At 42.4% G+C, this 14,750-nt stretch overlaps 1 protein-coding gene across 1 annotated transcript; it reads left to right on the plus strand.

Moving 5' to 3' along the window:
• The first annotated feature begins 8,734 nt into the window (after positions 1-8,734).
• Positions 8,735-9,673, plus strand: LOC110259120 (olfactory receptor 5AN1-like). Its single transcript, XM_021082433.1, has one exon. It carries the CDS (start codon positions 8,735-8,737, stop codon positions 9,671-9,673), a length of 939 nt encoding a protein of 312 aa, XP_020938092.1.
• The last annotated feature ends 5,077 nt before the right edge of the window (positions 9,674-14,750 follow it).

The raw sequence follows: 14,750 nt of genomic DNA on the forward strand, positions 1-14,750 counted from the left end.
GGTAACAGATTGTGATGTCTGACAGGTTTGTCCTGTTAGAATCACTTTACCATGCAATGATATTCATATGAGTGGAGAATATCAAAATTCACACTGCCTTGGAGAAAAAGTTTGAATTTGACACAGATAATATACGAAAATGGACCCACAGCGGAATCACAGTGCACAATCAAAATATCTTTCAGTCCTTGAGGCCCATTATTTTCATTCTATTTGTGATGTGGCTTCAACATTTACTCATCTGTCAGCAAGTATTCATGAGTCATTATGATTTAGAACTTTGTTGCTTCTTTTTTACCCCCAAGATGACGTCTGTTCAATCTTAGATATGACCTTAAAGAGAGCCACGTGACAGAAGTCCCAGGATTGTAGAAGACTTTCCTCCCAAATACTGTGATGCAGCATAACCTAGACATGACTGTGACCAATGTTCATTCTGTGTTTCTGACCAGAAAGAGAATGAACCTAGAGAGGGAGTATACCATTGGACAGAAACAAAGTGTTCAATTGGCCTGATCGTGCCTCCGGTGGAGGTTCCTCTGAGCTAGCCTACATTTGTGTTAAGGGCTCTTTCAGTGGTTATTGTCTGCTAAGTCTCTGGTCACCTCCGAATCTCCACCAGCTGCAGTCTGAGGAAGGAGGAGGAGGTGATCTGAATCATGACGAGGAATGGAATGATATATGCAGTCCCTTCAGGGGTATTTACTTATGAGTTCGCCGGTGTAATTTTTTGCCTCTAGTGTCCAGTGGGGATTTCTGTTGGAGATGGTATCCAAATACCCATGTCACAGTCCCTGGTAATCTCTCATATTGTGGGATTCAAGCCTCGCTCCCATTAAATTTGGAATATTTACCGCTGGGGAACATGCCCAACAGGAGCATCCTACCAAATTGCTTTGGCCTCTTCAAACGTTAACATTTTCCATGTGATGAGATTTGCGTGAGAATTCATGGCCACATGGAGTTCTTTACTTATAGTCCATGTTGCAGAGAAAGAGCTAAGATGGAAAACTAATGCACTTTCCTTCCTAGAGAATGTGGCCAACGTTTTATGTCCTAGAAATTTACGGTGGTATGGGCGTTATATAATGGCTGGAGTAGAATGGTTAGAGATATTGGAATGCTGATGCTTTCCAGGTAACCTGAAGGGGTAGGAGAGGAAACAGACTGTGGGCTCAGCAGTGTTGTCAAGGCTCGCCAATTTTTGTCTTCAGAAAGAGGATGTAAATTTGTGGTCCTTGCTGTTTGGTTAAAAAACAGAGTAAGGTGTGTTCCTGACTGCTGAGTTTCCAGATTTCCCAACTTTGACCCACTGATTCAAGCATATTATTAGCTTACATATTACCCTTTGAGAGCCATTGGATTCTTAGAGTTGTTTGGGGGTCTCAGTTTCAAGGTCACATGAATCATTCTGTTGAGCAACTGTAACTGGAGAGACATTTGAAGCCTTTTTCAAATTCTCCATGAGTTTGCACGGGGACACAGTTGAGAGAAGAGGAATTGTTGAACACCTGGGAGCGTGTGTGAGGGGTTAGTACCTGCCAAAGAAATAGTGCAATGTGAATGACAGTCATGTGCCCACCTCACCCCCACCCAGGTATAGGTACATCTTCTTAAGCATTGCTCTTTAACAGTGTGTGAGAATGTGTGTGTGTGTGTGTGTGTGTGTGTGTGTGTGTGTGTGTAAGAAGCTCTTTGCAGGAAGCGGCCCTCAGCAGGAAGCCCCTTTGTTTCATCCTTGTAGCAGAGATGTATTATAAGTAACCTTAAAGCAGGCCCCTTCCCGTTCTACTCATCTCAGGCCCAAGCACACCTTTCACATCTTTTGATCAAGCAATACCTTGCCTAGCCTGTAGTTTCTTTCCATAGATCAAAGAGGTAGAACTGAAGAAGAAGAACTTAGAAGATGATCAGATCTCTTCCTTAGCTTCCACATTGCAGCAATCTCACGAATCAGCTGTGCGAACGAGATCACATCGAAGGAAAGATCACAAGATGTTGACAAGCCTGAAGGTCAGGAGATGCATGCAGTGGGAGATGGTGAGGAGTCTGGTCTCTGGAGTTCCCTTGTGGTGCAGCAGGTTAAGGATCCAGTGTTGTCACTGCCGTGGCTTTGGTCACTGCTGTAGTGAGGGTTCAATCCATGGCCAGGGAACGTCCACGTGCCACATGTGTGGCCCTCCCCTGAACCAAAGGAGTCTGATTCCGTATCTGAAGGATTAACTGAGATTACTTCCCTTTTTCCCTTTAAAACCTTTCATGGCCAAGCAGAGTCTACAGATCTGGTTTTTGGACACACCCAAATCACCGTCTCCCTAAGATGGCTGGCATTCTGATTAAAAGCAGCTACCCTTGGAGTTCCCATCTTGGCTCAGTGGTTAATGAATTTGACTAGGAACCATGAGGTTGAGGGTTCAATCCCTGGCCTTGCTCAGTGGGTTAAGGGTCTGGCGTTGCCACGGCTCAGATCTGGCGTTGCTGGGGCTGTGGTGTAGGCCGGCAACTACAGCTCCTATTAGACCCCTAGCCTGGGAACCTCTACATGCCACGGTGTGTCCCTAGAAAAGACAACAACAACAACAACAACATCAGAAAGAGCAGCTATCCCTGCAGCAGAGAGCCAGACCCGATTTTGGCAACATCAGAAATCTGTTTCTAACAGGCTCCGAGTGCTTCAGTTGGAGAGAATCCTCTGCCGTGTTTTTATAACACCATCTAGTTTGTGATAACTCCTATGCTATGCATTAGACCTCCAGAACTTATTCATCTTCTAATTGCAAGTTTGTACCCTTTAACCTCATCGCCACATGTCTCAACCTTCAAGGTTGAGATTAGGGGAAATGTTCAGAGGGTTAGAAAGACGTCAAAGTCATCAATTCTTGGGCATACGTTGGACCGGTTGGAGCATGCTCTCTGGTAGCTTCCCAGAGACCAGGCAAGACCTTGGAAATAAAGGCTCTTGTGGTGTGTCTCGTGGGGTTGGGCCTGAACTCCAGTGATCTGCATCCCTCAGAGGATCCAGGACTTAAGTCTGACCAGGAGGAATAGAGCCACCTGACATGCAGTTACCGTGGAATCTCAGATACCAATCAAGAGAGTTAAAAAAAGAGTTTTAAAGAGAGCTTTCTTTTTTTTTTTCAGATAGGATATTATGGACTAGATTTCATACATATCGTATTGGTATTTATACTACATTTTGTATTTCATAGAGTTACATTGCAAAGATGTGACTTCTTTCTATTAACATACGGGGTTGGCAGGTTCAAATTATGCCTTTTACAGATAGAACTTTTAGGCATATTGAAGTCTGCCATATTCTTCTTCGTGCAGCAACAGCTCGTCTTCAATTTCACAAAATGCGATTTGTGGAACTAAATGTTTTTTTCGAACTGACCAGAAACATATCCTCTATGGCTTGCCTGTGAAGCACCACTTCTATGTTTTGGTCTGATATCTGCAACACTATTTTAAGAATCTTTTCCGTTTAACAGATGAAAGTATTATAGTTTTTATCAGAAGAACATGTAAGTACCAGCCTATTAGCCGGAGTTAAATCATGTAATTCACTCATTGTCCACACACACTTGTTTCTCCCTGGCAGTAAGGTTAGCTGAGGTTGATCCAATCAAGAACGAGACCTTCCTGAAACACCTCAATATCCATAGTAATGGTGGGGTACCTGAGCCCAATTTAAAAAGGACCCCCCAAAATGACAATTTTTGGAATGATCTTAGACATTTTAAATGAAGAATTAGTAATGCTGCAGAATATGTTGGATTGAACTCCAATTCAGAACACATAAATTACACTTGGTATTAATAGAAGGCAAGGCGTGGACTGCATATTCTGACAATAGCCTAAAAAGGGATCTGAAATTCAACCCCATTATCGGTTCTATTTTATAGGTGACAATACCAAGGTTTAGAGAAGTGCCTTTGGTCAAGATCATAGAATCCTCAAGTAGAAGGATGCTACTCAATCCAGGTTTTCTGACACGAAAGTGTGTGGTTGTAACCACAATTGTGGCCTTCTCATGAATAGTTTTACTGTAGTCCTTATTGCCTTGATTTGTTCACGTAGCATAGGAAGTAACGCCATGTTTGCCTCATGGCTGCAGTGATGATTGATTTAGATCAGGTATTTAAGAAGATGCATGTATGGCAATGGAACGCTACTCAGCCATAAAAAGACCAAAATAGTGCCACTTGCAGCACCATGGATGGAACGAGAGACTCTCATCCTAAGTGAAGCAAGTCAGAAAGAGCAAGACAAATACCATATGATATCGCTTATATCTGGGATCTCATATACGACACAAATGAATCTTTCCACAGAAAAGAAACTCATGGGCTTGGAGAACAGACTTGTGGTTGGCAAGGGGGAAGGGAAGAGAGTGGGATGGACTGGGAGCTTGGGGTTCATAGATGCAAACTACTGCATTTGGAGAGGAGAAGCAATGATCCTGCTGTATAGCATAGGAAACTATATTAGTCACCTGTGATGGAACTTGATGGAAGAAAATGTGAGAAAAAGAAAAAGAATATATATACGTGTGTGTGTGTGTGTGAGACTGGGTCACTTTGCTATATAGTAGAAAACTGACAGAACACTGTAAACCAACTATAATGGAAAAAATAAAAGTCATTAAAACATTAACAAAAGAAGATATGCATATGGATATTTATAAATGAAGGTGCCTTGTAAGCAGGGTGTGTCCACATACCTGATTTAGTATATTCACACTCTCACCAGCTAGCTGTTTCACCTTGGGCAAGTCTCGTTACTCCACTAAGTTCAGGTCCCCACCTGGAAATTGAAGGTATTGGCCGAGGTGATCACTATGTCCCTTCCAGCTCAAATGACTCCCAGGGTGTTAAAGGAAAAGCTCTAATTATCAGATCTTGATAGGACCACAGGGGAGTGGGGAACTCAATCAGGAGGGGCATGGCAAAGTGGGACATGAAATTAGAAGGGACAAAATCTCCATGACAACCCTGACTCCAGAGAACAAGTACCTGGAGAGCGTTCTTGCCGAACTGTTTGTTTCTGTTCACTCTGCCCTTGATGACACATAGAAGAGGCTCTCATATGGGCATCCCTCTGGCTGAGTGGACAGCCAAGTCCATGGTCCAAAGTCTCCATACTGAAGTGCAGCATGCCCACCTGGAAAATCTCTTTGCAAAAGACATCCACAATTTTACCCTTTGTCAAGAACTCTGCCTTCCTGGGCCCTGAGTCAAGGTGAGAGGGCAAGATTCATAGAGAACAGTGGATTCTGTGCTATCTCTATAGCTATGTGATTCTTCCAGCTGGACCTTCATGGAGCCAGGTTGGTCGTCCTCAGTCTCTTTCTCCTTCTTCCACTATCCCTTCTCCCTTATGTCCACACCCTCCACTTCGGGCTCTTCCTGGAGTTTTCTGTCTCCCACTTTCCTGGAAAATAAGAATCTGTGACCTGAAATGTCAGGTGTCACTCTGGAGTGAGGTTCACATGTTGACGTCTGGTTCTGCAGTGTCTTGGGGATGTAATCTTGACCTGTGCAGCCTTCTGTTTTCCACGTGTAAAATGGGGGTAAGTCATTATTTAGAATCGAAGGACATGTCTGTATAGCTTAATGTATGGTAAAAGCTAACTGAATGTTAAGATTAAGAATGTACTGAATTTCAGGAGAATAAACCAAATCATGCTTATTTACACTGTTCATCTTTATTCATCCCAAGGACACTTAGAATTCAATATGTTTAGTTGCAGATCTGTTTTTATGTACTAATCATTCATCTGATTTCCATTTAAACATACAGCTTTGATTCATAATTTTTGTACAGCTAAGTCAAGCAGGTTGCTGATAACGATATGAACAAATATGTAGAATTTCATTGACCTCTTAAAGAAATTATCTTTGGAGAACGTGGGTGTCTGGAGACTCTACCGTGGGTAACACAGATATCAGAGAAGCCCCCATTCTGAGCCCAGGTAGTGTTGGTATACCCGTCCCTTTAAATCTTCTTTTATCTAATATTGTTTATTTTCATCCAGCAACATTCCTGGCTTTCTTGAGCTGATTTTGTGCCCTGCACAACCTCACAAGTGACCATGTCCTTAGTAGGTCCGATTTGGAAAAGGTTTTGCTAAGGTCTTTAGGTAATTGAGTCCCTGAAACACCACCCCCCATGTGGTGGTAAATCTTTGTTTTTTAGGAATGCAGCTGTGGCATATGGAACATCCTGGTCTAGGGCATCGGAGCTGCAGATGTCAGCCTACACCACAGCAATGGCATGTCTGTGACATACACTGCAGCTCTTGGCAACACAGGATCCTTAACCACTGAGAAGGGCCAAGGATCGAACCCACATCCTCATGGATACCCACATCCTCATGGGTGTGTTATCACTGAGTCTCAGCAGGAACTCCGAGGTGGTAAATCCTATTACGCCTATTGATAAATGAGGCAACGAAGGCACAGAAATGTGAATAACTTGCTAAGGGTCACAGAGCCAGGAGGTAGAAGTCAGGAAGCTTAATGCCTCCAGCTGTGTTCTCTTTCTCAGGATTATTTAGTCTGTTTAGGGTATTTGTGATTCCATGACAATATTTGGCTTGTTTAATCTGACAGGTTTTGAGTGGAGTCTTTAAGACTGTCTATATTAAAAAATCATATCATCTGCAAGCAGGAGAAATTTCAATTCTGATGCCATCTATCCCTTCCTTCCTTCCTTCCTTCCTTCCTTCCTTCCTTCCTTCCTTCCTTCCTTCCTTCCTTCCTTCCTTCCTTCTTGCTGGATTGGCCTGGCTTGGACTTCTAGTACAATGTTGTGTAGGAATGTGTACAGTGGTCACCCTTGTCTTATCTCCTGTCTTAGGAGAAAAGCTTTCAATCATTTACCACTGAGTGTGGTGTTAGATGCAGGCATGTTCTCATGGCCTTTACTATGTTGAGGTAAATTCCTCCTACCTCACTGCTGAGAGTTTTGATCATGATTGCAAGTTGAATTTGTCCAAAGCTTTTAGTGCATTTATTGAGAGGATTTTATGATTTTTTATATTTCATTCTGTTGATGTAATGTGTCACATTTATTGCTTTGTGTATGTTGACCCATTCTTGCATCCCAAGAACGAACCCTACCTGGTCATGGTATGATCCTTTGTATGTGCTGCTGAATTTTGTTTGCTAGTATTTCACTGAGACTTTAAAAATCTGTAGTAACCAAGGATAATGACCCGTAGTTTTCTTCCCTGGTAGTGTCCTTATCTTGCTTTGCCGTCAAAGTAATATTGGCTTTGTAAAATGCCTTTGGAAAGGTTCCTTTCTCTTCAGTTTTTTGGGAAGAGTTTGAAAAGGATTGGCATTAATTCTTCCTTAAATGTTGGGTGCAATTTACGATGAAGCCTTCTTGTCCAGGGCTTTTCTTTGTGGGGAGGTTTCTGATTACTCATTCAGTCTCCTTGCTAGTTGTTGTTCTGTTCAGACTGTCTATTCTGTTTTTCTGATTCAGTTTTCCTAGGTTGTATGTGTCTAGAAATGTATCTGCTTCTTCTGTGCTGTCCAATGTGGTGGAAAACCTTGGGCACTGAGGGGCCACTCTGGTGGAGCCCTGAAGCAGCAGAGGGGAGGGGCAGTGAGGTCAGAGTGTAGCTGCTCCTCTATTCTTTTCATGTGGTCCTTGGTGGTCTCTGTGGCCCAGGGGGGATGCTCTACCTTCATCCTTTGTTTTAGAATTTTAACATTGGTATCTTGCCTATGAATAGTTGCTAGAGTTTTTTTTTTTTTTTTTTTTCTGGTGAGGAGGACTGAATTCAGGAATAGTCTATGTTGCTATATTGATTATGACACTCAGAACTTAAAATCTAAACTCTTAACCCTTAACCAGAGTTTGATGTTGCTTCGTAAAATGAAAAATTCCTGCAATTAGATCAAAAGTTGAGGCCAGTAGTGAGTCATACTGGCTTCCCTTTGGGATATTTTGTATGAAGTCTTCCCTAAGAAGACTTTTTTCATAACATATTGGGGCAGACAGACTGTGCCCCTCCAAAATATTATAAGGATTCTAAATCTAGTTGTAATTTCCTAGGCCACCTAGGAACTGTTTGATTGAATACATTTGCAGGAATCTTGAGAAGGTAGTATAAACAGAGTAATTTTTCTTATGAGTAAAAGAAGAGAATATAAGACTATATCTAGATGGTCATTTGGGAGAGAAGAGCTCTTTCAAAATTATTGTGAAATGATGCTACTTATGGAGTACTTTTATAATGCAGCAGTTATCCCCTGAATTATCAGAGGTCCTTAAAAAATCTCTTAATTATTTAATTTTATCATATCTATGAGGTATAATGTTGTGCCAATTTCTGCTGTACAGCAGAGTGACTCAGTCATATGTATATATACACTCTTTTTTGAAACCTATAATTTTAATCAATGATGTAGTCTTTTATATAATAATCACAGAATTCATATTGCTTTCTTAAAGCTTTTCAGTCAAACTTTAAAATCTCTTTATAAATGATCATGAGACCTCATGAAATAACGGAGAACCCGAAGCACTGAGAAGGTTCTTGCTGACAATTCAAGATAAAAACCTGAAGTCTTGACCTGAAGACCGTGAAGCATTTTCTTCTTTTCCAGTTCTCCATGGAGGGAATGCATGGTATGTATTAGCTTTGTAAAGTTACCCTTTCACCTGAGTCAGCAGTGCATTCTCTTGTCTCTTTTCTGACTTCAGGACTACAAAGCCAATGACCGGGGGAGACAATACTACGAATATCACCGATTTTGTCCTCTTGGGATTCTCAGATTTTCCCCATATCAGAGCAGCCCTCTTTGTGGTGTTCCTGGTGATATATATTTTGACTCTGACTTGGAATCTGTGTCTCATTGTCCTGATAAGGATGGATTCCCACCTCCACACACCCATGTACTTCTTCCTCAGTAATCTGTCCTTTATAGACATCTGCTATGTGAGCTCTACAGCCCCCAAGATGCTCTACGACTTCTTCCAGGCAAAGCCAACTATCACCGTTGTGGGTTGTGCCATTCAATACTTTGTGTGTTCAACCATGGGACTGAGCGAGTGTGGTCTCATGACAGTCATGGCTTATGACCGCTATGCTGCCATTTGTAACCCACTCCTCTATTCATCCATCATGTCACCCTCTCTCTGTGGTCGGATGGTGCTGGGGTCCTATATGGCTGGACTTTCTGCTTCTCTGTCCCAAGTGTGTGCCATGCTTCAGCTCCACTTCTGTGGGCCTAATGTCATCCACCACTTCTTCTGTGACATGCCTCAGCTATTGGTTCTTTCCTGCTCTGACACGTTCTTCTTACAACTCTTGACTATTGTATTAACTATGATCTTTGGGATAATAAATGCCCTGGTTATCATGATGTCCTATGTCTACATTGTCATCTCCATCATGAAGATCACTTCCGCAAAAGGCTGGTCCAAGGCTTTCAACACCTGTGCTTCTCACTTGACAGCAGTTACCCTCTTCTACACCTCAGGTATCTTTGTCTATTTAAGTTCCAGCTCTGGTGGGTCCTCTGGCCTTGACAGATTTGCCGCAGTGTTCTACACTGTGGTGATTCCCATGTTGAACCCTTTGATATACAGTCTGAGGAACAAAGACATCAAAGATGCCTTGAAGCGACTGAAAAAGAGGAAAGAGTGTTGCTGAGGTAACAGATTGTGATGTCTGACACGTTTGTCCTGTTAGAATCACTTTACCATGCAATGATATTCATATGAGTGGAGAATATCAAAATTCACACTGCCTTGGAGAAAAGTTTGAATTTGACACAGATAATATACGAAAATGGACCCACAGCGGAATCACAGTGCACAATCAAAATATCTTTCAGTCCTTGAGGCCCATTATTTTCATTCTATTTGTGACGTGGCTTCAACATTTACTCATCTGTCAGCAAGTATTCATGAGTCATTATGATTTAGAACTTTGTTGCTTCCTTTTTATCCCCAAGATGACGTCTGTTCAATCTTAGATATGACCTTAAAGAGAGCCACGTGACAGAAGTCCCAGGATTGTAGAAGACTTTCCTCCCAAATACTGTGATGCAGCATAACCTAGACATGACTGTGACCAATGTTCATTCTGTGTTTCTGACCAGAATGAGAATGAACCCAGAGAGGGAGTATACCATTGGACAGAAACAAAGTGTTCAATTGGCCTGATCGTGCCTCCGGTGGAGGTTCCTCTGAGATAGCCTACATTTGTGTTAAGGGCTCTTTCAGTGGTTATTGTCTGCTAAGTCTCTGGTCACCTCCGAATCTCCACCAGCTGCAGTCTGAGGAAGGGGGAGGAGGTGATCTGAATCATGACGAGGAATGGAATGATATATGCAGTCCCTTCAGGGGTATTTACTTATGAGTTCGCCGGTGTAATTTTTTGCCTCTAGTGTCCAGTGGGGATTTCTGTTGGAGATGGTATCCAAATACCCATGTCACAGTCCCTGGTAATCTCTCATATTGTGGGATTCAAGCCTCGCTCCCATTAAATTTGGAATATTTACCGCTGGGGAACATACCCAACAGGAGCATCCTACCAAATTGCTTTGGCCCCTTCAAACATTAACATTTTCCATGTGATGAGATTTGCGTGAGAATTCATGGCCACATGGAATTCTTTACTTATAGTCCATGTTGCAGAGAAAGAGCTAAGATGGAAAACTAATGCACTTTCCTTCCTAGAGAATGTGGCCAACGTTTTATGTCCTAGAAATTTACGGTGGTATGGGCATTATATAATGGCTTGAGTAGAATGGTTAGAGATATTGGAATGCTGATGCTTTCCAGGTAACCTGAAGGGGTAGGAGAGGAAACAGACTGTGGGCTCAGCAGTGTTGTCAAGGCTCGCCAATTTTTGTCTTCAGAAAGAGGATGTAAATTTGTGGTCCTTGCTGTTTGGTTAAGAAACAGAGTAAGGTGTGTTCCTGACTGCTGAGTTTCCAGATTTCCCAACTTTGACCCACTGATTCAAGCATATTATTAGCTTACATATTACCCTTTGAGAGCCATTGGATTCTTAGAGTTGTTTGGGGGTCTCAGTTTCAAGGTCACATGAATCATTCTGTTGAGCAACTGTAACTGGAGAGACATTTGAAGCCTTTTTCAAATTCTCCATGAGTTTGCACGGGGACACAGTTGAGAGAAGAGGAATTGTTGAACACCTGGGAGCGTGTGTGAGGGGTTAGTACCTGCCAAAGAAATAGTGCAATGTGAATGAAAGTCGTGTGCCCACCTCACCCCCACCCAGGTATAGGTACATCTTCTTAAGCATTGCTCTTTAACAATGTGTGAGAATGTGTGTGTGTGTGTGTGTGTGTGTGTGTGTGTGTGTGTGTGTGTGTGTGTGTAAGAAGCTCTTTGCAGGAAGCGGCCCTCAGCAGGAAGCCCCTTTGTTTCATCCTTGTAGCAGAGATGTATTATAAGTAACCTTAAAGCAGGCCCCTTCCCGTTCTACTCATCTCAGGCCCAAGCACACCTTTCACATCTTTTGATCAAGCAATACCTTGCCTAGCCTGTAGTTTCTTTCCATAGATCAAAGAGGTAGAACTGAAGAAGAAGAACTTAGAAGATGATCAGATCTCTTCCTTAGCTTCCACATTGCAGCAATCTCACGAATCAGCTGTGCGAACGAGATCACATCGAAGGAAAGATCACAAGATGTTGACAAGCCTGAAGGTCAGGAGATGCATGCAGTGGGAGATGGTGAGGAGTCTGGTCTCTGGAGTTCCCTTGTGGTGCAGCAGGTTAAGGATCCAGTGTTGTCACTGCAGTGGCTTGGGTCGCTGCTGTGGTGAGGGTTCAATCCATGGCCAGGGAACGTCCACGTGCTACATGTGTGGCCCTCCCCTGAACCAAAGGAGTCTGATTCCGTATCTGAAGGATTAACTGAGATTACTTCCCTTTTTCCCTTTAAAACCTTTCATGGTCAAGCAGAGTCTACAGATCTGGTTTTTGGACTGACCCAAATCACCATCTCCCTAAGATGGCTGGCATTCTGAATAAAAGCAGCTACCCTTGGAGTTCCCATCGTGGCTCAGCGGTTAATGAATTTGACTAGGAACCATGAGGTTGAGGGTTCAATCCCTGGCCTTGCTCAGTGGGTTAAGGGTCTGGCGTTGCCACGGCTCAGATCTGGCGTTGCTGGGCTGTGCTGTAGGCCGGCAACTACAGCTCCTATTAGACCCCTAGCCTGGGAACCTCTACATGCCACGGTGTGGCCCTGGAGAAGCCAACAACAACAACAACAGAAAGAGCAGATATCCCTGCAGCAGGGAGCCAGATCCGATTTTGGCAACATCAGACATCTGTTTCTAACAGGCTCTGAGCGCTTCAGTTGAGAGAAGCCTCTGCTGTGTTTTTATAACACCATCTAGTTTGTGATAACTCCTATGCTATGCATTAGACCTCCAGAACTTATTCATCTTCTAATTGCAAGTTTGTACCCTTTAACCTCATCGCCACATGTCTCAACCTTCAAGGTTGAGATTAGGGAAATGTTCAGAGGGTTAGAAAGACGTCAAAGTCATCAATTCCTGGGCATACGTTGGACCGGTTGGAGCATGCTCTCTGGTAGCTTCCCAGAGACCAGGCAAGACCTTGGAAATAAAGGCTCTTGTGGTGTGTCTCGTGGGTTGGGCGTGAAGTCCAGTGATCTGCATCCCTCAGAGGATCCAGGACTTAAGTCTGACCAGGAGGAATAGAGCCACCTGACATGGAATTACCATGGAATCCCAGAGTTCAATCAAGAGAGTTAAAAAAGAGTTTTAAAGAAAGCTTTCTTTTTTTTTTCAGATAGGATATTATGGACTAGATTTCATACATATCATGTTGGTATTTATACTACATTTTGTATTCATAGAGTTACATTGCAAAGATGTGACTTCTTTCTATTAGCATATGGGGTTGGCAGGTTCAAATTATGCCTTTTACAGATAGAACTTTTAGGCATATTGAAGTCTGCCATATTCTTCTTCGTGCAGCAACAGCTCGTCTTCAATTTCACAAAATGCGATTTGTGGAACTAAATGTTTTTTTCGAACTGACCAGAAAACATATCCTCTATGGCTTGCCTGTGAAGCACCACTTCTATGTTTTGGTCTGATATCTGCAACACTATTTTAAGAATCTTTTCCGTTTAACAGATGAAAGTATTATAGTTTTCATCAGAAGAACATGTAAGTACCAGCCTATTAGCCGGAGTTAAATCATGTAATTCACTCATTGTCCACACACACTTGTTTCTCCCTGGCAGTAAGGTTAGCTGAGGTTGATCCAATCAAGAACGAGACCTTCCTGAACACCTCAATATCCATAGTAATGGCGGGGTACCTGAGCCCAATTTAAAAAGGACCCCCCAAAATGACAATTTTTGGAATGATCTTTGACATTTTTAATGGAGAATTAGTAATGCTGCAGAATATGTTGGATTGAACTCCAATTCAGAACACATAAATTACACCTGGTATTAATAGAAGGCAAGGCGTGGACTGCATATTCTGACAATAGCCTAAAAAGGGATCTGAAATTCAACCCCATTATCGGTCCTATTTTATAGGTGACAATACCAAGGTTTGGAGAAGCACATTTGGTCAAGCTCAGAATCCTCAAGTGGAAGAGATACTATTCGATCCATTTTCTGAACAAAAGCACATGATGTAAGCACAATAAATTGTGGCCTTCTCATGAATAGTTCACTGTAGTCCTTATTGCCTTGATTTGTTCACGTAGCATAGAAGTAATGCATGTTTGCCTCATGGCTGCAGTGATGATTGATTTAGATCAGGTAATTAAGAAGATATGTGTATGGCAATGGAATGCTACTCAGCCATAAAAAGAACAAAATAGTGCCACTTGCAGCACCATGGATGGAACGAGAGACTCTCATCCTAAGTGAAGCAGTCAAAAGAGCAAGACAAATACCATATGATATCGTTTTATCTGGATCTCATATACGACACAAATGAATCTTCCACAGAAAAGAACTCATGGGCTTGGAGAACAGACTTGTGGTTGTCAAGGGGGACGGGAGGGAGTGGGATGGACTGGGAGCTTGGGGTTCATAGATGCAAACTACTGCATTTGGAGAGGAGAAGCAATATGATCCTGCTGTATAGCATAGGAAACTATATTAGTCACCTGTGATGGAACATGTTGGAAGAAAATGTGAGAAAAGAAAAAGAATATATACATTATATATTATACATATATATATATATATGTATGAGCATGTGTGTGAGATTGGTTCACTTTGCTGTACATAGAACTTGACAGAACACTGTAAACCAAGTATAATGGGAAAAATTAAAAATCAATAGAACATTAAAAAAGGAGATATGTGTATGGATATATATAAAAATGAAAGGTGCCGTGTAAGCAGGGTGTGTCCACAATCTGATTTAGTATATCACACTACACCAGCTAGCTGTTTCACCTGGGCAAGTCTCTTAACTCCACTCCACTGGCTTCAGGTCCTCCAAACCTTGGAAATTGAAGGTATTTGGCCTAAGTCATCACTATGTCCCTTCAGCTCAAATGAACTCCCAGGGTGTTAAAGGAAAGCTCTAATGTGAGTCTTCCAGCTGGAGTTCAAGGAGCCAGGTTTGTCATCCTCAGTCTCTTTCTCCTTCTTCCACTATCCCTTCTCCCTTATTCCACACCCTCCACTTCGGCTCTTCCTCGGAGTTTCTGTCTGGAAATATGAATCTGTGACCTGAATGTCAGGTGTCACT

This window comes from Sus scrofa, unplaced genomic scaffold, assembly GCF_000003025.6.
Source record: "Sus scrofa isolate TJ Tabasco breed Duroc unplaced genomic scaffold, Sscrofa11.1 Contig874, whole genome shotgun sequence".
In the NCBI taxonomy this organism is placed as follows: domain Eukaryota; kingdom Metazoa; phylum Chordata; class Mammalia; order Artiodactyla; family Suidae; genus Sus; species Sus scrofa.